At 32.9% G+C, this 22,290-nt stretch overlaps 1 protein-coding gene across 4 annotated transcripts in view; it reads right to left on the bottom strand.

Moving 5' to 3' along the window:
• Positions 1-22,290, bottom strand: part of LOC150104333 (atrial natriuretic peptide receptor 1-like) — a 263,087-nt gene that overhangs the window by 54,183 nt on the left and 186,614 nt on the right. For all 4 annotated transcript variants that reach the window (XR_016548692.1, XM_090396922.1, XM_090396924.1 and 1 more), the window contains exons 8-11: positions 20,411-20,540; positions 12,952-13,026; positions 7,796-7,873; positions 6,376-6,480 (exon numbers count right to left, since the gene is read on the bottom strand). Coding sequence is in view for 3 of the 4 variants with exons in the window: in XM_090396922.1 (XP_090253048.1) it covers positions 6,376-6,480; positions 7,796-7,873; positions 12,952-13,026; positions 20,411-20,540 (388 nt within the window). In the remaining variant the exon portion in view is untranslated. The remainder of the gene's footprint in view (positions 1-6,375; positions 6,481-7,795; positions 7,874-12,951; positions 13,027-20,410; positions 20,541-22,290) is intronic.

Below are 22,290 nucleotides of genomic sequence, written 5' to 3'. Positions count from 1 at the left end.
ACGTAGATGCCAAAATATTACCCTGATGACAAATAAGCCAGAAATACTCACCGAATAACTAGACTTTAGACAACTAATTATCACATATAAATATAATAACCACTACAGGAAGGCCACTCGAAGCTTCTACATCTCAGATATGCTAAACAAGCTACCTTCTGAAAACATATACCTTACATTAGCTTGAAAAATGCCCTAGGTTATACTATGAACGAGAAATATGCACCCTACCTACCTTACCGAGTTAATGAGATGCAGTATACGAGTTCAGGTTTTTTTATTCAGTAACGCGTCAAGGTATTCCCTAATTATCGTGTGTGTGAATCAGTGTGCGGATGCGATTGAATGTATCCTTCGTCTGTGGTAAATATCACATCTATCAAGATGTCAGTCTACTTCCAATACAGAAATCAAATCAATAAACAATAACCAAATGGTATCATCTTCATAAACTTAATAAAAATTTCGAGAATGCAAACTGTATGTTCAGAACAAGGTATTTATAGCACGTGTGCATATATCGTAAATACATAATATATAAGAAATGTGTAATCATATTTAACACAGAATGCAGATGTATAAATTTATACCATATATTTTTGTAAGCAGACGCTAACATTCCACCTCAACGGGAACAATATAAAGGGAAAAGCCCATTTGTTACAAATAAAATATTTAAATATATTAAAAAAAATAAAGAAATAAATTCTTTAATGCAAAATCTAAAACAAAGGTCATCATCAATTTCCTGATAGATACCCTCAGGGGTATTCAGGCAACAATGACAGCAGTACATTATTAAGTTTGTATTATTAGTAATCTCTTATCCACAATTTTCCTCCAAATTAGTATATTACACATCAACTAGTCAAGAAACTCTCTCAGATATGAATATCTCAAATATTATAATATATATGTTATAATATTATATAACATTATAATATATACAGGGTGTTCGGGATAAATTTGACATATTTATAATTAATTATATTTTTCCGTAAGTTACATGTATTAACACACACTTCTCTTCATTTAAAAGTTTGGACCCTTCTTCATTCATATACAAGATGTCAGAAAGGATGGATAGCTGGAACCCACCTGAATCATGGAAGAGAATAACTTGTATCATGATGATTCGTGCCCGCCATCAAAATAAGGATATTACGACTGCTGCCCAATGCTCCCTGAATACAGTAAAAACAATCAGGCATGAACTAGAGACTTGCAATGGTGACTACGAGGATGTAGCAAGAAGAAAGATCCCTAGCAGACGATCTGATTGCGTTCGTACAGCAGAATTCCTCGCAAATCTGCAGGAACAGGTGTTGAAGAACCCTGGCATTGGAATTCGGGCTTTGTTCGTGGAGTTGCTAACTGTAGTCAAGCCCTGGATAACAAGGGTAGCCAATGGTAGGTCGTATGTATGGCAGCAGGATTCGGCCCCTTGCCACACCTCTGGGAAAAGTCAAAAATGGTTGTCTGAAAAATTCTACGACTTCAGCAGTCCAAATGTTTGGCCTCCAAACTCCCCAGACCTTAACCCCATGGATTATTTTGTATGGGGCGCAGTTGAAAAAGACACCAATCGCACTTCCAGTAATACAAAAGCCCAGTTAATGGATAAAATTAAAACAGTTTTTGCGGCCCTTCCCAGGGAGACTGTAGCATCAGCTTGTTCGAGGTTCCGAAGCAGAATTGAAGCTGTGATCGATGCTAATGGTGGTTATTTTGAGTAAATCTTGTTGATAGTATTGTAGTTAACTCTGCCTGTAATGTTTTTTTGTCAATTCATTAAATTTAATAGATACAAAGAAGATTTTCTTTTTCCTTACGAAACTGTCAAATTTATCCCGAACACCCTGTACATATATAATATTATATAATATATAATATAATATAATATATATATATATATATATATATATATTAATTTTTATATTAAAAACTCCAATATTGCCATATCTAATGTTTCATGCTTCTAACGTACTTCTGACCGAATCAATCCACCCAGACCTTGGATTTCTTCTATATCGTTTTCCTGTCATCTTGGAATCAAACAGCTGCTTTTGCTAACTTTTCCTCATCCATTCTATTTAAGTGGCCATACCATATTAGATTATTTTTGCATGCTATATATTCTTGCATGCTAATAGTGCCAAGTTCCTTTCTAATAAATATATTTATTTTTAATCTCTTTCTGCAATTGATACCATCTGTTCACTCCTAATGTTTCTCAGAATCCCCATATCTGGCGTCTCTAGTCTTTGACCAAGCGCTTTATTTCTCACCCAACTCTCAGATCCATAAGTTAAAACTGGTTCGAACACTGTCTTGTATGGTGAGAGTTTTGGGTTTTGGTAATTTCTATTATTCCTTATAAATTTCTATAGCTGGCTATCCGTCATACCAACTTTACTTATTGTTGTCTATTTCCATATTAACTTGCCATCTTCACTAAAATTGTGTCTAAATAGATGAAATATTTTACTTGTTCTATAGACTCTCCATTCAGAATACAGTTTAAGTGTTCAGTGTTTTCCGCTTATTTTCATAGTTTTGGTCTTTTTATTGCTGATTTTCATGCTGCATTTGTTACAGCTATTATTCAATTTAGTTAGAGAATCCTGGAGACGCACTACGTGTGATTAGGAGTACATCATCATCTGCATAAAACAAAGAGCCAAGTCTGATTTCTCAAATTATAACATAAGGCCTAATACCACTTTCTTTCATAATGTGATCCATATAGATGATGAATAAGAGTGGAGATAACGTTGAAACTTGTTTTTCACCTGATTATATATTAAACCATCTTCCTGTATTCCTTTCGATTCTAACTGCTGCATTACAACTTATAAATATAGACTATGTATTGCTCTGTATAATGTTCCATTTACGCTATATACTACCGTATAGTTTGTAGTGTTTTGAAAAGCTTTCCCCTAGGCACCTTGTCATATGTCTTTCCCAGCTCTACAAAACTTAAATACAGATCCTTGTCATATTACTATGATTTCTGAACTATTTGTCTTCAAGTGAAAATCTGATCCTGACAACCTCTGTTTCGCCTTAACCCAGCTTGTTGTTCTACAAGTTTCTCTTCTACAATCTTTCTCAACCTCTTTTCAAGTATTCTTGCATAAATTTTACCTGGAACACTTAGTAGAGAATTCCTCTAATTATAATATCCAGCTTTATTCCCTTTTCATAGATGGGAACTATGACAGCTCTATTCCAATCATCTGGAATTCTACTTTCGACCCTCTCATTTATTCAAATTCAAAGTAGCCACTGCAAAACATTTATACCTCTCCTACTTAAGCATTTCTGGTAGAAAATCATCTACTCCAGCTGCCTTTACGCATTTGAATTTTTGATTGTTTTTTCTACATCAAGCACTGATATGTCGTCATCACTGCATGCCTCCTCTTGAAAATATTCTGGCATGGTTCTATCACTACTTATTTTGTTTAGTAGTCTTTCAGAGCAATTAGTCCAACAAAACATTATCTTCAGTTTTCATGTCACTTTTGTTATCTCCGATTCCTTTTACAGTACTCTTTCCTCCATTTCTAAGTTTAACAGCCTCGAGAACATCCCCACCCCCTCCTGATATTTATTTCTATATTCTTACCAAAGTCTTCCCATGATTTCTGTTTAGCTCTCTTACATTTTTCTCTGTATTCTTTAGGGCATCTGAAGACTTATTTGATAGGAACATTTGGTATGCTTTCTTATTTTCCGCGCCTGCTTCTTTAACTTGTGTCCACCAGGAGATACTTATTTCTCTATCACTGCAGACAACTTCACCACATACCTCACCTAGCTTAAGCAATCAATGTCTTCTTAAGAGTTTGCCACTGAGACACCAAGGTTTGGTTCTTGTTTTCAAACTGCTTCAAATTTTTTAAATGTTATATAGTCGAGAGTACAGTTTACCTGTAAAAACTGCTCAACTTTAATTCTTTTTAAGAACTTTCTCACATACTGTTATTTTCAATGAAATATCCATTTTTATCCTGCTTAGTATTAAGCAATGGTCACTTCCAGTCTCAAAATCTCTGTACACTCTCGTATCTTGAACCGGCATGAAGGTATCACTATAACAAGAACGTAGTCAATGAGCCTTTTCTTCTTTCTTGGGTCTTCTCTCCACGTGAACTTGTAAACATGTTTATGTTGAAACATGGTTTTAGTAATGACATGTCCGTATCTGAGCAGAAATCCACCAAATACTTATTATTAGCTTTTCCCTTTTCTCCAAATTTTCCTATGTGCCTGGTGGGATTCATTTCCTACTCTGCTATTTAGAATCTCCAACAAGGACTACTTTTTCTATATATATATATATTTTTTTTGCGTCAGCTGCCTGTTCTAATGACTCAAATTTTTTCACCCCGTCCCTAGAAAAACTTTCCGTGAGACCACAGAAGTTTCACAAGTAATTTTCATTGTTCATCTCTCCGTTTTGAAGTGCGCCTACATTACTCTAATTAAAATTGTTTTCTAATCAAGAAGTTTATTTTCTTGTCTGGTGCTAATTGCTATCGCTACTGCTTCCTTGCCTTGATCATTGCTGCTTGAATATAACATCATATACTTGTAGTTTGTAACATTTCACCTGTTTTTGTCTTTTTTTGTGTCAGTAATGCAAATTATATGCACCCGGCACTTTTCCAATTCTTCTGCAAGTTCGATTCCCTCTCCGTTAACACCCCTTATATTGACCGTTCCTATCTTCAGTTCTTCTGACGTGTTTCTTCTTCTTCTAGATGTTGAGTTGGAGTTGTAAAAATGTATATAAATAATGTCTGTATATGTGAGTTATAAAGAAAGTATAATAATAATTATCATATAAATATAAAACGTCATTTTAATCAATTGTAAGTTACTTAATACTAATACTGTTACTGTAATTAAATAATAAGGTAATATAAGTTATTCATTGTAGAAAATATCCGCACTGCCCAGTGCTTCAAAACATATGAAAAATATGTTTTGAAGCATTTAAGGTGGTTGTATACGTAGACTAAATACCTTGGTCTACGGATAGAGCCACCTTAAATGCTTTCAAGCATACGTTTCTTTTTAAATTTGTAAATTATGTAACGAATAAATGCACCAAATAAGAGAAAAAACATGCAGCATATGGCATTATCAATTATATCATGTCATTGCGCAGCAATGGGTCAGGATGGATTTCTCTGTACAGGTGCCTCCAAAATCACAATACTTTTATATAAGATAGGTTCAGAAATGTTCAACCCATGCCTGCATTAATTTTCAAATGGTTTGTACGTGACTTGCGAATCACAATAGCCACAAAAGAGCAACTGACGGTAGTTTTAAATTAAAGTATCATCATTAACTATTTCATGATTGAGTATTCCCGAAACCTTCTAGAAGAGCAAATTTTGTAGTATTATATGTAAATTAATAATAAATGTTAATAAATTAACCAAGTGCCTGTAAGCACACAGATGCGCACACATGTACATGCACGTACTTAATATATACTTTATATTTTTATTATTCATACCTACGATTTACAGTTTATACATGTCTAAATACACATAAGGCATATTATATATATATATAGCACGAATATAGATATATAAAATTTATGCTTATGTTCTTGTATTGAAACATGTATAAAATGTAAATAGTAATTATGAATAATAAAAATTGTAAAAATATACAACATATATATTACGTACGTACCATGCTCATTTGTGTGCTTACAGGTACATTTACAATATATACTGTAAATATGTAGAAATAAAGCTTGATTAATTAAAGTTTATTATTAATTTACATATAATACCGCAAAATTTGCTCTTTTAGCGGGTTTTAGGAATACTCAATCGTGAAATAGTTAATGATGATATTTTAATTTAAAACTACCGTCAATTGCTCTTTTGTGACTCGCAAGTCACGTAGAAACAGTTTGAAAATTAATAGAGGCATAGGCTGAACATTTCTGAATCTATCTTATATAAAAGGATTGTGATTTTAGAGGCACATGTAAAAAGAAATCCATCGCTACGCAATGCCATAATATAATTGATAATGCTATGGCCTGCATAGCATTATCAATTATGGTAATGAATTATCAATTGATTACCATATTATCAATACCAAATTATCAACTTGGTGCATTTATTCATTTCGCTTGATGGGTCGTGTGATGGCATAACCCATCAAGTACCCATATTGCAATTCCAGTATATCTGCAATGCCTCATTTGCAGCTTTAGCCAAATCGCATTTTATATAATTACGAACAGCTAGCTAACTAATTTAATACACGAGAGAATTCGTTATAATGACTAATTTAACTATAGAATCTATCTAACTATATAACTTAACTCATTACCTGTAAACTTCCTTTTTGACAATACTCAGTTAATATGACGCAGTGTGGGGGATCGACACAGATTCCAATGAATCTCACAATGTGATCATGTTGGAGATCTTTCATCTGCAAAAAAAAAGAGAGAGAGAATGAGCTTAATTACTTTCCTTACTACTTAACGTTTACTTGTGTAATTGATACATTTGAGAAGAGAGATTATGTAAGACAAAATGTCTTGTTTAGCACAGATTAATGGTTAAACTTTCTCTTTTATATAAATTTAACCGATTGGTTTCCCTTTCATTTGAAATAACCTTCCTGATAAAGAAAGAGAAAAAAACCAATCAACACCAAGAATTAAAATTTGGAACGATTATATTCTTAAAATCTGTAAATCAACTAACATCAATTGGGACGTTAATGTTAAAATAAAAATCATATACAGCTAAGTTTTATATTGTTTTAAAGAGAAGTAAATGCTACGATAAATAATTCTCTAAGAATGATTGCTACAAATTGAAAGTAATGCGAGTCAATTTTTAGCCCACATAATTTCCAATACTCATATTTTTTTTTATCACGTGGACCAGCAACAAACGTAATTTAAATATTAGAGTTCGGGGGGGGGACTACGCTACATAATGGCTGGAAACACTTAAATATCTTCGACTTGGGACCTCATTATCAAAAGTTGAATAAGTAAAGAATAAAATGTGGAAGGGTTTGTTATATTTGCAACTATTTTGCTATTTATTAAATACAAAGCTTCTATAATATGAGACATTTTAAAGGTTCAATTCATCAACCTAGGGTTTTTGGAAGTTCAGTGTGATATTACGGTCGGCAGACATGGCATGCTAAACCCGTTTGTACTTTGAATAACTATAAAATCTGAATATCTGAAATATTAAAATGCCGTTTTAAAACAAAGCACGATGTTTGCTTGTTGAAGTTGGTTTGTCATCGCGTTGCAATGCAGGGATCGGTTCAGTCCCTTTAAAATGGTAGAGAAGTTCCGCAAGAAAATATTCGAGTGCACTTTGTTTTCATTCTTTATTTTTAATTTAATGAATGAACAGGGTGGGGGTGAGATCTTCAGAAACTATTCCACAAGAGTCCGCTTTATTAATAGCTACGAAACAAAACGAGGGAACGGGATTAGGTGGGGCATTTACAGAATTGCTTCCCCCATATATAAATGATATGAAGACGTGTGAGACTAGTGAAGGGATCCCTTTGGTACTGGTCACTCGAATCTATTTATTGAAAAGCAACTAATATTTTCAGTTATATGTTAAGGTTCGTATTTTAATATAAATACACGTAATGTTTATAAGGACGGCTACTTTGGAGCAGCACATGGTTGATACACACTGTAACCGGAACTCATACGTGCACCATTTAGGCATCAAAACGACTAAGCTTACAAATGCTTACTCACCCTTTTTAGTTCAAGCAGTAATGATCTGGTGATATCAATTCGACTTCTGTTAAGGCTTTTGATCGCTACTACTGTTCCCTGAAAAGCAATAAAAAACGCTTAATTATTTTCATTAACAATTAGTAAAATTTGACTTTCCTCTTACAAAAGTGTAAAATGTGATTAATGACATTTAAATTGAAACAGATTTTTCATTCGATTTTTACTTCAGTCCTTAAAGTCATTTCCATAATTTTGTTTATGGAAACGGCTTTACGGAAATAACTTTTTGCATGATAAAAACTGAAGTACAGCTTCAATTTCTTATCATGTAAAAATAATGACTCTATAAACTTTTAAAATTCTGTAGAAACAGTCCCACCCCATCTTTAAAAAAAATGTAGACCTTGATCAATAATAGAGACAACTCGAACAACCTGAACAAATAGAGTACGTCCGCCCTTACTACTCAAAAAACTGTGCACACAAAAAATAATTCAGGCTAGAAATTAAGCGGATAATTATAATTCAGGCTATTTAACATACTAACTGCAGTAATGTTATTCTTTATCATTGTAGTGTAATATATTTACTTAAGCTTTTTGCTTCTCTCTGGAGAGTTCTGTAAATAAGTTTTCGAAGAACAAATCCCGAAACGAATTTTATTAATACTAGGACAGTTATTTCAAGCAATACTGATTTTTTGTTCAAATAAAAATAGAACAAACATGCTACAAAATATCGTGTTCAGATAGGTTTAATCATTATATGGTTACCAGGTGGAGATAAAAATATAAAAAGGTAATTTGCTCTGTCAACCTAGTTTATTTTATTTGAACAATAAATATCTAAAGCGGAAATCAACGAAACGTAACCAGAGAACTGTTAAAAATTCACAAAATCAATAATTGCGACTATTACAAAAACAATTTGCATATTTCTTGTATGGAATATTATTATATTGGAAGAAACGAAAGCAGTTTAACTTACACATAATTTTAATCAGCATTGTAACAATCTAAACACCATTATGGAGAGATAAAAGCAGCAGACAAACCGCAACATGATTGCAAAAGGCTGCCAACAAAACTTGTGACCTACCATGTACGATGAAAGGGGGTGAAAGGCAATACCATAACCCGTGGGTCGAATAACGCGTGGAAAGCCGTTGAAGTCTCTTACAGTATTTTATATTGTTCGTCTGCTAGTTCAGAGTGTACTACAGATTATGGGGAGAGATATATTTTTACAGACTCAGGCAGCTCTATTAGTACAGTACTTATTAGAATGTGATCATTCAGATATGATTAGTGTAGTAGCAAAACCGTGAATGGAATGATAATTATTGATGATTAACACCCAACAAGCCATGTTCATTTACGATATCAATTTCAAGTCCCACTCGTGATAGTCTGATTGGTTAGAAGAATTAAGGATAACTGAGTGATTATGAACTTTAGGTTTGAGGAAAATAAAAACAAGGAGAAAAAAAGAAAAGCAATACCTTTTAGCACTAAATTTTTTTCTTATTTAGAGCGTTTGTCTTGGATTGGTTGGCCAGTGCTTTACTGTATCGTTTTTAATATCAATCTCATATAAGTTTTTCAGAGCAAGAGTATATCAGTATGTGTGCAGAAAAATACGAAGGTGGACAGAAAAGAATATTATAAATCAATTGCAAATCTCAGTTTTATTACAGAGCTTTGCTTGTCTGTTGTATCGTACTAAACACTGACTATTCTAAAATTTCCCATCAAATACTAACGAAATTTCCTACTAAATGCTACTGGTTTTTTTTTAAATCACATTTACGAAAGGTTATAAATCTATAGTATACATGTCCCCCCATCCAAGCAATGACCATCGTGAACTACCACCTAAAGCTATTTGCAAATATCCATATCCCCAGATGACTTTGACCCCACAGTCCGTTACTTGGAAACGCAAGTCAACAAAGCTCAAAATTTTAATGGAGGATGCTTTTAAATTAGGTTTAGACTGTGATTGTGTTTGTCTGTCAAGCGTTTAAAACTTTCAAGCAAGCAGTTATACTTTTTGTTGCCTCAAAATCTCGTAACTGAAATTTTATATGCATGCAAAAATAATTTTGAGATATATAATGATAAGGGAATTACTATACAGAATTAAAAATTAGAGTGAAAATAAACAATGTTCTAAAATTGTACAAATACTGATTAGTTCAAATCACTGTTATTTTGAAACATTCGGGATCACGATCTTTCACAGAAAAAATCTGATTCTGCTGTTATTAAAAATTAAATGTTAACAAACCTCATCAAAGTGTAACTTTCTGGGTCAAATTTCTTCTAAATGTTCATAAATAGACCCAAGTATTTTGACCCATTCCTGCATTCACCAGAAGCATTCGGTTCTTGTTCAATTTGTATGTGCTGGTTTCTTCGAGGTCCTGAAACATTCTCTATACAGTTCATATGTTGACATTTTGTTTCCTGATGTAAACCGTAAAGGTTATCCTGATCACGCTAGATCATCCGCCTGTACATTAGTACCGTGGAAGATCAGAAGAAGAAGTTTGTTAACATGGGATTTGAAAATTTGTAGTCTATACTTGTGGTTTGTAGGAATATAGGGAAGACTCATCTAAAACAATCAGCAAAGGTATGAATGAAGACGAAGAAAATTTGTTGTATGGGTTTGGAGCTGACCTCTGAAGGAGTGTTGAATAGATGCTTCGTATGTTTTAACAAATTTAGAAGAGTGTAGGGTATTATTAATTCTAATCTTGATGAACACTCACCGATCATGAAATGTGTATATAATGCTAGCAGCAGAAAGAGCAGATGTGGGAAAGATGGAGTGAATTAGTGAGTGACCAAAACAAGGAAGCATTTATAAGACTATTACACTTTTTTATATAATCTTTATCAAGTAGCTTTATTTTATCCTCCTACATGTTTCGCCAATCTGTATACAAACAATCCAATAATAGTATCAACCTATCTGTATACAGAAAACCTACAAATACTGGACGTTACCTCCATTTCAACTCAGCTCATCACATATCTCAGAAACTTAGCATTATCCATAGTCTCAAGAAAAGAGCTATACAGTATACGACAGACAAGGATGACCTACTAACGGAATTAACCACAATATCTAGAGAACTTTCTTTCAATGGTTACCCAAAAAGACTATTATAACAAGATTCTATTTACTGATATACCACATCGACAACGTGATGACGTCCAATATATCAGTACAATTACGATTCCTTTTGTCAACAACCTTTCCAAAAAATTAGCTAACCTTTTAAAACCACATAGGATCAGAGTGGCATTCAAACCAATCAACACTATTCGGAAATTTTTAAGATCACCGAAAGATCCTCACCCATTCTACAAGTACTCTGGAGTATATAATATTCCTTGCTCATGTGGTATTAGTTACGTAGGTCAGACATCTAGAAGCTTTGAAACGAGAAAGAAAGAACACATAGGATATGTCAGAAATAACAGACAAGACATTTCAGGCCTTTCATGCTACTTTGCCTCTACTAACCATCACATTGAGTGGGATAAGAGCCTTATGCCATACATAGAAGATAACTACCATTCAAGAACCTTTAAAGAAGCAGCTACAGTCGTCCGTAAAACTGAAAACCTAAACAAGAATCAAGGTCTAATTTTACCAGAAATTTGGAAAACTTTTATCAGATCATTAAACATCAAAGAAATGAACTTTCATAACAATTACGTCATGAGCCATTACGAATAAATCACGTTAACGAGACACGCACATTGTCACGCACAATACCAATTTTTTGTATGATTTAGAACCATCGGTTATAACCTAGTCTGTAACCTTCATTTTAGCTTACTAGTTTGTATTCCCTGAGGATGCCAATAGAAACAGATTGGCGAAACATGTAGGAGGATAAAATAAAGGTACTTGATAAAGATTATATAAAAAAGTGTAATAGTCTTATGAATAATTGTCAAGAAAAAATTTAACATAAGGAAGCATTTATTTGCTTAATCGGCTTCGAGAAAGCATTTGACCAAGTCCAATGCTTTCTCGCGAAATTCCAAAATTACCTAACAGATAGTCAGGTAATTTTGGCATTTGGAATTAACAAGCAATAATTACTTTATAACAGGGGTGACCAATTACGCGTCCTTTTGGAGCCAAAATAATTCCTGTAAGACTTAGAAGAGCCGCAGCCTTTGACCGATGCGATGGTTCGGGAATGAGTGTGCACATGGTGTGGTTGTAATGAGCTGGTAAGAACTGCTTTGACTAATTACATAGCTAATTTTATAAGAAACTGGATACAAGGAAGGCCTAAGTAACTAAAAGTATTGTGTTTCGGCTTGAAAATTATTCTAATTGTTCAAAGTAAACTTCATTTAATGTGTTTCGAATTGAACTTTTTTTATTGCAGTAATTGTTATTAACCTTGTTTTTTTTCTATCTTTTTTTTATTATTTCGTTCTTCGTATTTGTTGTCTCCTCTTCTCTTTTTGTTTAGTTTTTCCTGGTAGATCGTGAAGAGTCGCATGACGCGTGGACACGAGCCGCGTTCTGGCCACTTCTGCTTTATAATATCCTGTCTGGATGAAAATCTGCTTATTCACACAACTTGCCGTACTCCTTTGATGTTAATCGGATTAGATGGTAAAGACATCAATATCATTGGAAACTTATACTGGAACAAAAGGCATTTGTTCAAGTTGATAAAATCATTACAGATTCCATTAACATCAAACTAGGAGTAAGGCAAGGTATCTTTGAACCACTCAGTGTCTGTACTGTTGCCCGAAACTGGTCATTAGTGTGCATTCCTACCCTCCCTTTTGCTTTGTTGTATACGCAGTACTCGATGTGCTGTGTTGCAAACGACGAGGCGCATAATTTTTGCTTAATTATATATATGTATATATATATATATTAGTAAAAACTGATATTAGTAAAATATATATTAATATATTTTACTAATATATATTAGTTAAAACTGGTTCATTGGAAGTTTTATGTTCAGACTTTACATGGAAGCCCGTATAGTTCATCAACCAGCTTCAGACATGATTGTTTTTATATGTGATAATCAATTGTCTAGTTCAATAAAGGACATAAACAGCTCACTCGCAAAGATAGTTAAGTAATTTTGGAATTTCGAATTAACAAGCAATACTTACTTTACAATATCCTGTCTGGGTGAAAATCTGCTTATTCACGTCACCAGCAGGAAAAGTGTCGGTAGAGCAGCAACTCTGGGAACAAAAGTGAAACACACAGAAACAGTAATTAAGTTTTTTTTCTGCATTGAAGTTTAATATTTAACCAGCATACGGATGTGATATGATAAATTTTCAAGAAAGATAATTAAAATAGAAAATGTAAAGAAATGTAATCATTTGTATTCCAAAAGTTTTTAAAATTACTGTATTTACTAAAAAAAAAACTTAACTTCAAACGATAATGACTGTATACCAGATTTCATAAAATTCCAGTAATATATCGTGATGAATAAAATTAATTAGATTATAGCAACACTAGAATACGGTTTTATTATTATACTAAATCAGGTTGTCAGCAAAAACGAAATTCTAACAATATATTTTATCAATAAGTCTTGAGCCTTACTAGTTTAATAACTATTACTACTACCCTGAAGATTTCGCTAATGTTTGAATAAACAGCAGGCTTGTAGACTCAGGTGAATGTTTTACTTGCGATGCAGTTTTAAATTCTTCGGCGTATACTTTTCTATTGTAGATATTTCCGTTGCTCTCACAAGAACTATTATGACGTCTGCGACAACCTTACATTATTCAAAAATATATACCATCATGATAGTTCTTGCTATTATGACATAGATCTCGAAAAAATTGAACACCGAACCCACGCTATCTCAGTCACAGCTTTGCAATTTCAGTTTGCAACGTATTCGCTTTCAAACAGAAGGGCCGCGTGTTTAAATCACTCTGTGGGCGTTCATGTTTGTGAATCTCTTCAGATGGCAATTGAATTGTATTGTTCTGTGTGGTATCACTGCCTGTTTCTAGCTTGAAGTAGCTAGAAAAACGTTTCCTGTTTAGTTGCTAGAGACAAACGTGGAAACCTAGGATTATGTTCCGGATTATTTCAATGTATAAATAAAATATAAAAAAATAAATAAAAATTATAAAACTAAGCTCCCACAAAGCACAAATATACGATAAGTTTAAAGCCTTTATTAATGATATTAATAATATCAAAAGACAACAATATGTGTGTTGGGCTTATGTTGACTAGAGGGCAGTACTCTCGTCCCGAAGCAGCTAAAATGATCAGAAGCCTTGATCTTAGATATCGGTGAAGACTGGGTGCCCTTTCCATTTACAAAAGTTGGGAAGGATTAAAAAACTCCGCCTATTCTCTTTTGGGAATCAACAGGCGTTAGAGGATTTAAAATATATGAGGCTAACGATTACGTTAATTAAATGTTTATTAAAATTTCTACACATCAATTATTTTAGTATTCAAACAACCCACCATTTTTATATACCGAGTTTTTTAACAAAATTAATTTTTAAGAACTGGAGTATTTGATAAAGCTTCGTAAAATAGTAATTTATTTTATTTCTTTTTAATTTAATTTATTATTTTAAATTTAAAATAATTAATTATTTTTATTTCTTTAAATATGAAATAAAAGGCTGAATAGTTATAGCGGCGATTAGTATAATAATTAACAGTTACGATTAATTATAAGTTGAGCTTCAAACGTCTTCTTTTTTATGTTGCTCCCACTGACTAAAGGTTATTGGCAAATCTACGAGCGTTGTTTAGAACTTAAACTAACGCTAAAATTCCTAGAGAATTTGTAAGGTGAATGTGCGTGTGTAACGATAACATTACTTTATACTCATGTAGGTGTGATCTTCCACTATGGGATCACCAGTCTATTTTCGATGATAACTCGGTTTTATAGGTGTTTCAGCTATTATTATTACTACTACTACATCCTTCAAGGAGATAAACTTATCATGAGAGGTTCATTCAACCGAAAACATTTATCATACTGCATCTTAAAATCCTAACACTCCCTTCTGAACAACATAAATCCGGTTAAGCATTCCATTCGCCGATTCTCCATGTAAATATTTACTCCTTAAACTCTCACATCACTTCCAGAGATAGACTCTGGTTCTTCCCCTTTCACCTTCGACTCTTTTTAAAATCCCTTTGGATTAATCGATAAAATCCATTCATTAACTTAAACGTCTCTGTCATATCACCTCTTTTTCTCCTATATTTGTTATGCATAAATGTTTATATTTCAAATTATATGAAGAGCTTCAATTCGGCGATATAACTTATTTAAGTTAAAGGGATATTACATCCCATGTTGTTTCTTAGCCAAATAAGAAACTCAAAGAGTTTCATGCCGAATATAGAAACTATATATGAAGTTCGGCGATTCCAAGCGTAAGCAAATACCTGGATAGTGCAGCAACTGACCCTTAAGGTAGTGCAAGCTGAGGCAACTCATAGCAAAGGTGGAGCAAGTCCCGATCACTATTCTTGATATTTACTCATAATGTGAACTTAGCTCCTAGGAGCTGTATTATTGTTCTACATTATGAGAGAAGGTCACTACACAGACCGGTTTCAACCTTTTACAACTATTTACAACTATATTTAAATATATTTACAAATATATTTAAAACCAGCATAAACATTTAGTGAAGATTTTATTTAAATTAGGTAAGAAGAAAACGAAGAAAACGATAAAGTATTAAAATTCCATAAATCTTTAATACTTGTCGAATGGGATTTGCGTTAAAATACGTTACAGGCATTCGAGATGAATCACTGGATAACTTTGATGGAGACAGAATTTATTTTTAAGATCTGGTGATAAGAACAGCAAGAATGATCTTCCCCACTTAAGACTCGATAATAAATTCTTGTCTTGGCGAGGGTCTGATGTTTTCACTTCACAGTGGTCGTAAAAAACATTTAAAGGATACATCGAATGTTGAATTAGCTGAATGGGAATTAGTTATGGAGCCTCTGTGGCCAGTTATAGAGCTTTTGGTTGGCAAGATCTGTCGTTGGTTCGAATCCTGTTTATGACATGAGGAACCATCGTCAGGTCACTTCATTCAAATGGCGAATTACCTGGTTTCATATGGAGTATTTTATTATTTTTTTTTCGGAAATTGGATTTTTCTTTCCTCAAAGCATGCAAACCGTTTCATTGAACCCATAGATCTACAAGTATAAATACTTGCCCTTACGGGATGCATCAGACGAATGGGGTAACAGCTGCATTTATTCACTGTGACTCCTAATCTGGGTACTATACCCATCCTAAGGGACGGAAGGTTGAAAAAAGGAGAATTACCCAGACTCATACATACGATGCGTTTCAGTAAAGCTTATACCAAATTTTACACAGATGGGCCCGTTATACCAGTCTTGTAGCACATTTCGTGTTTGCTACTTTTAATTTTTCGAGAACTCGAAAAAACTATTGAACCCGAAATAATATTTGGATACGATTGAAATAACATGGATATGAAGCATAAATTATTCGATATATTTTATCGATGTGGCCATGTTGATTATTTTAACGTAATTTTCGTAGTAAGTACGTAACTGTGGAGAAAAGAAATTAATCGCACTGCATTAAAACTATCTTCCTTCCTCGTTTCGCATTATGATTTGGCCTCCGTTTATAGCTGCTGAGAACTGCTTTAAAATCGAGACATAATAATAACAGTATGCCATATACTATATATTATTTCATAATATAAAATAATAATTATCATCATCATCATTATTATTTGCATACGTAAATTATTTCTGTATATGTAGATTTGCTTTATGTAAATGAATATCAAGTAATAAAAACATTGCGAAAATAACAGAAAATTACGCATTTCTCCCATTCAACGGGATCCACTGACGTTTGGCCGAGGCTCGCCATCAGGGAGGTGGGGAGGGGTCTCGGCAAGACTTTCCCATGATAACACACATCTTTCAATAAAAGATTTGTCCAATGAATTGTGAGGTATTGAAATCGTTTTCAAAGACCGTCTTCGTGTGCGGCGACGGATATATCTTCACTGCTCTGAAAAATGGGATGAAACAGCAGCAACTCTAGTAGGATGTTCAAGTACAGCTAACAGAATACCACTTGCTTAAGCAACTGCAGGAATTCTTACACTAATGCATTCACTGCATGTTTCATTGTTGCTTTATACAACTCGACTCAATACAGTTCTTGTAATCACCCTATTCACCAACTGTCGCATTATTACGCTAGAGTGCGATTATGCAGATCACCCTTATTGTGGAATTATGTAGTTCGATGTGGCTGAAAAAGCAGCATCATATGAGTAAATATTGACAGTGATAGCACTTCAGAGGCGGAATAAAAGATGCATAAATATTTCATACATGTTATTTTTGAAAAAAAAAAAAAAACGAACAATATGTCTTCTTTATATTGGAATGGAATTTTCGTGAAAAGGATACAAAATCCATATTTTATTAGACATGACAAACTAGAATACGTCCTACAATACTGAAAATATATTATAGTACAACCTATTTTAGCTTGCTTTTTTGAAAGAGTGAATACCGTATACATTTTATCTCATAATGCAATACCTAAACAACTTAGAATAGTATTTCTAGTGTGCAGGTTATCCGTGCACAACACAAAGTAGCCCACGCGCTTTTTCCTCGTTTCGATAAACTCAAATTGCCTTTTGATTAGCTAAGAAATAAAATTAACACCGTTCTTTACTAAATATAACATTTCTCTGTTTTAATTATTAATTTGTTAATGTCGGCTAAAATAAAGGTGTCACAAAAACTAGTGAAACAAGATTTAAAACAAGTAAAGATCTTGTTTTAAATCTTTCAAAAAAAATCGCAGTTCAACTATGATAAAAGAGCACTTCGTCAAACAAGAATTGCTTGTATAGAATTCCTGCTGTCGACATCCACAGTTATTGTGTTTCCTTTTAACAATATTATTTATTCAGTTAATAAGAAAATAGAGTGATGTGTTACCTATTTTTTAAAACAAGGAACATGGGATTAGGTTCAAGAGAAATTTGAAAAAAAAACTTTTTTCTTTCATTTCATGACCCTAATTTGAAATAAAAAGTATATAGAATATTTATTCCATTCAGGGAATGCGCATTTAAGGCGATAGATTATATTATATCCTAGCTTTTTAAGGTTCGAACATGATTATAATATATATATATATATTATAATATATACTATAATATATATATATATATATATATATATATATATCAGCGCTTCTCAAGCCGTAGATTTTGTTCAGGGGGGCCGTGAAATAATGAAAACAAATTTAAAATGTTTTAAGACTAAGTAGATTTTTTTATTTTAAAAGAAACGTATTTAATTTTTATTTATTGTTTCTTTTTTGTTATTATTATTTTTATTTATTTTAATGGGAAAAAATTACACATTGGTGCGGGATCACAAATTTTGCTTCCTGCGTATTTCGGCGCTTAATGAATATTAGTAAATATATGCTTATTCATATAAGTTTCATTTCAAAGCAGAAATCTAAGAATTGCAGTTTCAAATATTTCACCTGATATTGACTTTTTGTGTAGCAGTATTGAAACATATCCATCACATTAAATTTGTTATTAAACTTCTTTTATTTTTATTAAACTTCTTTATGACTAATCGTTTTATGTTTCATGTGCTTGTACTGCAAATGTACAATAACAATATATCTATCTACATAAAAATATGAGATAATGTGCCATGTCAAATGTGTATGTAAGATGCTAAAAATGTAATATTTGCATTTGATTTTTGCAATATTCGCTGTGTATGCTTTGTACTGAATATAAATACGACAAATATTATAATAATATATGTCAATATTACGATTTTTTTGAAGGGGCCGTGAAATATTTTTTTTTCAAAGGGGTCCCTGACATCCAGAAGTTTGGGAAGCACTACTGTATATGATTCTGGTCCTCTCACATAAATAAAAAACGTGCTGATGTACTTTTGATTTGAAATATAATAAGCATTATAATATTCTCCACATAAAAAGAAAAAAGAGGAAACTAAGCTCTATTTGGAAACATTAAGAATTTTCAATTTTCCACAATTATTTATATATTTAAGAATAATGGTATCACTGGTTGTGAAACTATGCAGACTTGCCCATTTTATTCAATAGATGGCGGCACCAATCAAATGTCAGTACATGTATCACAAGCACGTCTCTCAAGGAGAGCTATTTGATTGTAACGGAGTATCTCACAGATTTGATCTATTTATTCGCAAAGTTTTCTCATGAATATCAAAAATTTCAGCTCACGATTAAAATATTAATCTTTTAATTGCACAATAAAGGCGCTTTAAATGACTTGTCTACATCAATTACTAGCTGTAAATTAATTAGAAAATTGAGAAAAGCTTTTTTTTTGATGAACATATATCAATTCATGAACGCTCACACACAGATGTAAATAATAGAATGACAGCTCAACATTTCTGTAAAGTTACTGTTTATTAATTATAAATGCACGTTTTGTTTTGTTTTTTGCATATTTCGTGTTGAGTTTCCAAGGCTCGAGAACTTCATCAGCTGATGTGTATTTGAAATAGAAATAAAAGGGATTCCCCATCAACAAATTATATATATATATATATATATATATATATATATATAAAATTAATTTGTTGATGGGGAATATATATATATATATATATATATATATATATACATTTCTACTTCAGATATTGTGCGACTCCTACCATTCCCAATTTTGATTAAATGGAAGACGATTGATTAGTTTGGCTAAAATGTACTAGGGTGTGGCTCAAGAAATACGGTAACAGCCGATTACAAGTGACAACACATCGTTCGCGGTGTGATGGGGACAGGTGAATAATGCATTTGCCTCATCAAGTTCCCCGTACAGACTTGGGCATTGTACGTTAGCACTGTGAGTTTCCAGATGAAATGGACCACAACGACTGAAAACTTAGGAAAGGTGAATGTATGATCTGATATTTTCATGCTATGCGCACTGGCAGAAATTTATCTCCAGATCGACATCTATCATCACGTTCCATTGGCAAAATGTCTAAGGAGATCACGATGAAAAGGTTTTTGGAATCAACAAAAGTCTTTATTGACTTTCTTAACCGCATAAGTGTTTGAATGTCGAAAGTTCCTTCACCAAGTCAGATCCATAGCGTTATCCATTTGTCTCAAGCGTTTAGGTTGCCACGCGAAGGCCTCTTCATATTTATTTTCGAATATGAAAAAGATCTTGGATCCAAATGCTAAAAACTACTGTGAATGCTCTTTCTTGTGTACATCATGATGCTCTGATATTCAATATGCATTTGTTAAATTAGTCCACCTCATTCAAACTTTGCTCATTTTATTGTTATTTCTCCTTTAATGAATTTTTTTGTATAAATGATTAAAACATTACTTGATCAATTGGTGTAGAATAATGAACTTAACTGAATGAATTTTTTTCCCTTTTTTACGGTTTCATTCTTTTATTATTATATTATTATTATTACTGTTATTTACATAACATTGATAAAATGCTTAACAGAAAATAAATATTTACTTACCATAAGACTTGGACGACTTAAGCTTGTTCTAGAACCAACACGTTTCTTCAAGCCTTGTTTCGCAGTTAAAATATCCTCCAATTTAACTTTCCAGGTCATGGATGCCAGTTCACTTTCCAGCTTAAAGTGCCTAACGAGAAGGACTCCACTCAATATAAACTATAACACGACTCTTCTAACACAGAATGCATTTAGTGTAAAATATTTCTTTATATGCATGTAACGAACTAAAAGGGAAATAAATGAATCAGTTGGTTTGAAGAATATTAACTTACTTAAAGATACACACGCACTCCCGATATGAACTGGATCACCATAGGAGAAGTAGACCCAACTCTCCTGTATTAGGAAGACGCCTTCATCCAGCAATGGGGATTCTACCGGCGGATCATCATCAGATATACACTAGTCGTACCATCAAAGAGTGCATTGCGGAAAATTTAAGATGTCTGTTATATTGCCTTAAATATATATATATATATATTTCATTTTTCATTTAGATGTTTTCAAGGAGCTGATTAAATTGTCAATGCAAAACTTCTGTGTTTTAAAAAGAGCTCATTAATTTATCCATCTGATGGTTTCATAAATATTAAGTTCAACCGCTTTTCAGAGTCAATTAGTTTATCCTGTATAAACTTTGTTTGCTTTGCGCTAAGACAGGATTATTCATCCTATACATTGTCTTTATATCTGATAATTACGGATATTTCTTGGCAGAATTTAAGAGATGAAAAATCCCACCAGCTCTCTGTGGTATGCTAACATTTAGCGTAAATGCTAATATCATTTCAGTTTGTAGAGGGGATCGGAATTCACTTCTTCAGTGTAGGGTAATCGCCACTAACTATTTGACTGCGGAGACACTTTTTAAATAAATTGAAGAAATGTTTCTCTAGAACATTTCCCTGCATTTATTTACTCGTGCTTGATTTCTTGGATTAATGTTAAGAAATAAACGGATGGTATTGACTTAAAACACTTAACTGCCTGTCAACTGTACAGCAATACAGTGTGTCCAAAAACATTGCTCGGAACTCCTTTTGGGAACACAACACAGTTAATTAATTAAAAAAAAATCAGATCAGAGTACTTGAACCTAACTTTGGACTACAGTTAGCCAGGAACACTAAGATTAGAATTGCTTTAATGCCAGAATAGAATGACATTTTATGATAAAGAATGGTTCAGTTCCGTGGGAAATGTTAATTTCTATTCAGTTCACAAAGGGAGATTTGTCGTATAAATGAAGAATTGCAGACAAATTATGGCAAAGTAATCAGAATTCATATACAACACATCCTTGAACAGTGATCACTTATTAAGTACAACGCAACAAAGTGTATGATTTGGTTGAAACTGGTTTTGTGTATTGTCGGCCGAAACTGAAGCGTAAATCGTTGACGTATTTGATCATTTGATTTAGGCTCAAATATTAACAGCAAAATCTTTTTTGCAGAATGAAACTGAAAAGCGCAGTAAATTATCTGGATGATAGCAGTTTCGACATAATTATCTTAAAACTTTGCGAACTAGACAGGGAGGTGTGGATTAAATTTAAGAATGAAAAATGTAAGCATTCGCAATTTTGAAACAAAGTTAGATACTAATTAAATAGAAAAGCTTTGAAAGAGTTACTGAATATAAGGATCTAAATATTTATTTGGAGGACTTTTAGTTCACGAATCTTTATTTGTATTTTCCCTCAGCTCTGAAGCCGGTGAAGCAGCGATATACTAAGGAGATGATTATGAAGCAAGGTGGTTTCTCGTTGCCTTCCTTGCCGTGAGCATTTATGACTGTAGCCGTGTGTGTGTTCACGGGACCGGGTTGCTTGTTTTGAGGGATGAAATACCAGAGTTACTGAGAGAAACCCCACC

The sequence above is a fragment of the Typopeltis vanoorti genome, chromosome 8 (assembly GCF_054136105.1).
Source record: "Typopeltis vanoorti isolate ZY-2024b chromosome 8, IOZ_Tvanoo_1.0, whole genome shotgun sequence".
NCBI lineage: Eukaryota > Metazoa > Arthropoda > Arachnida > Uropygi > Thelyphonidae > Typopeltis > Typopeltis vanoorti.
Note: the sequence above shows the minus strand (reverse complement) of the source record. Positions and strands in the feature narration are given on the sequence as shown.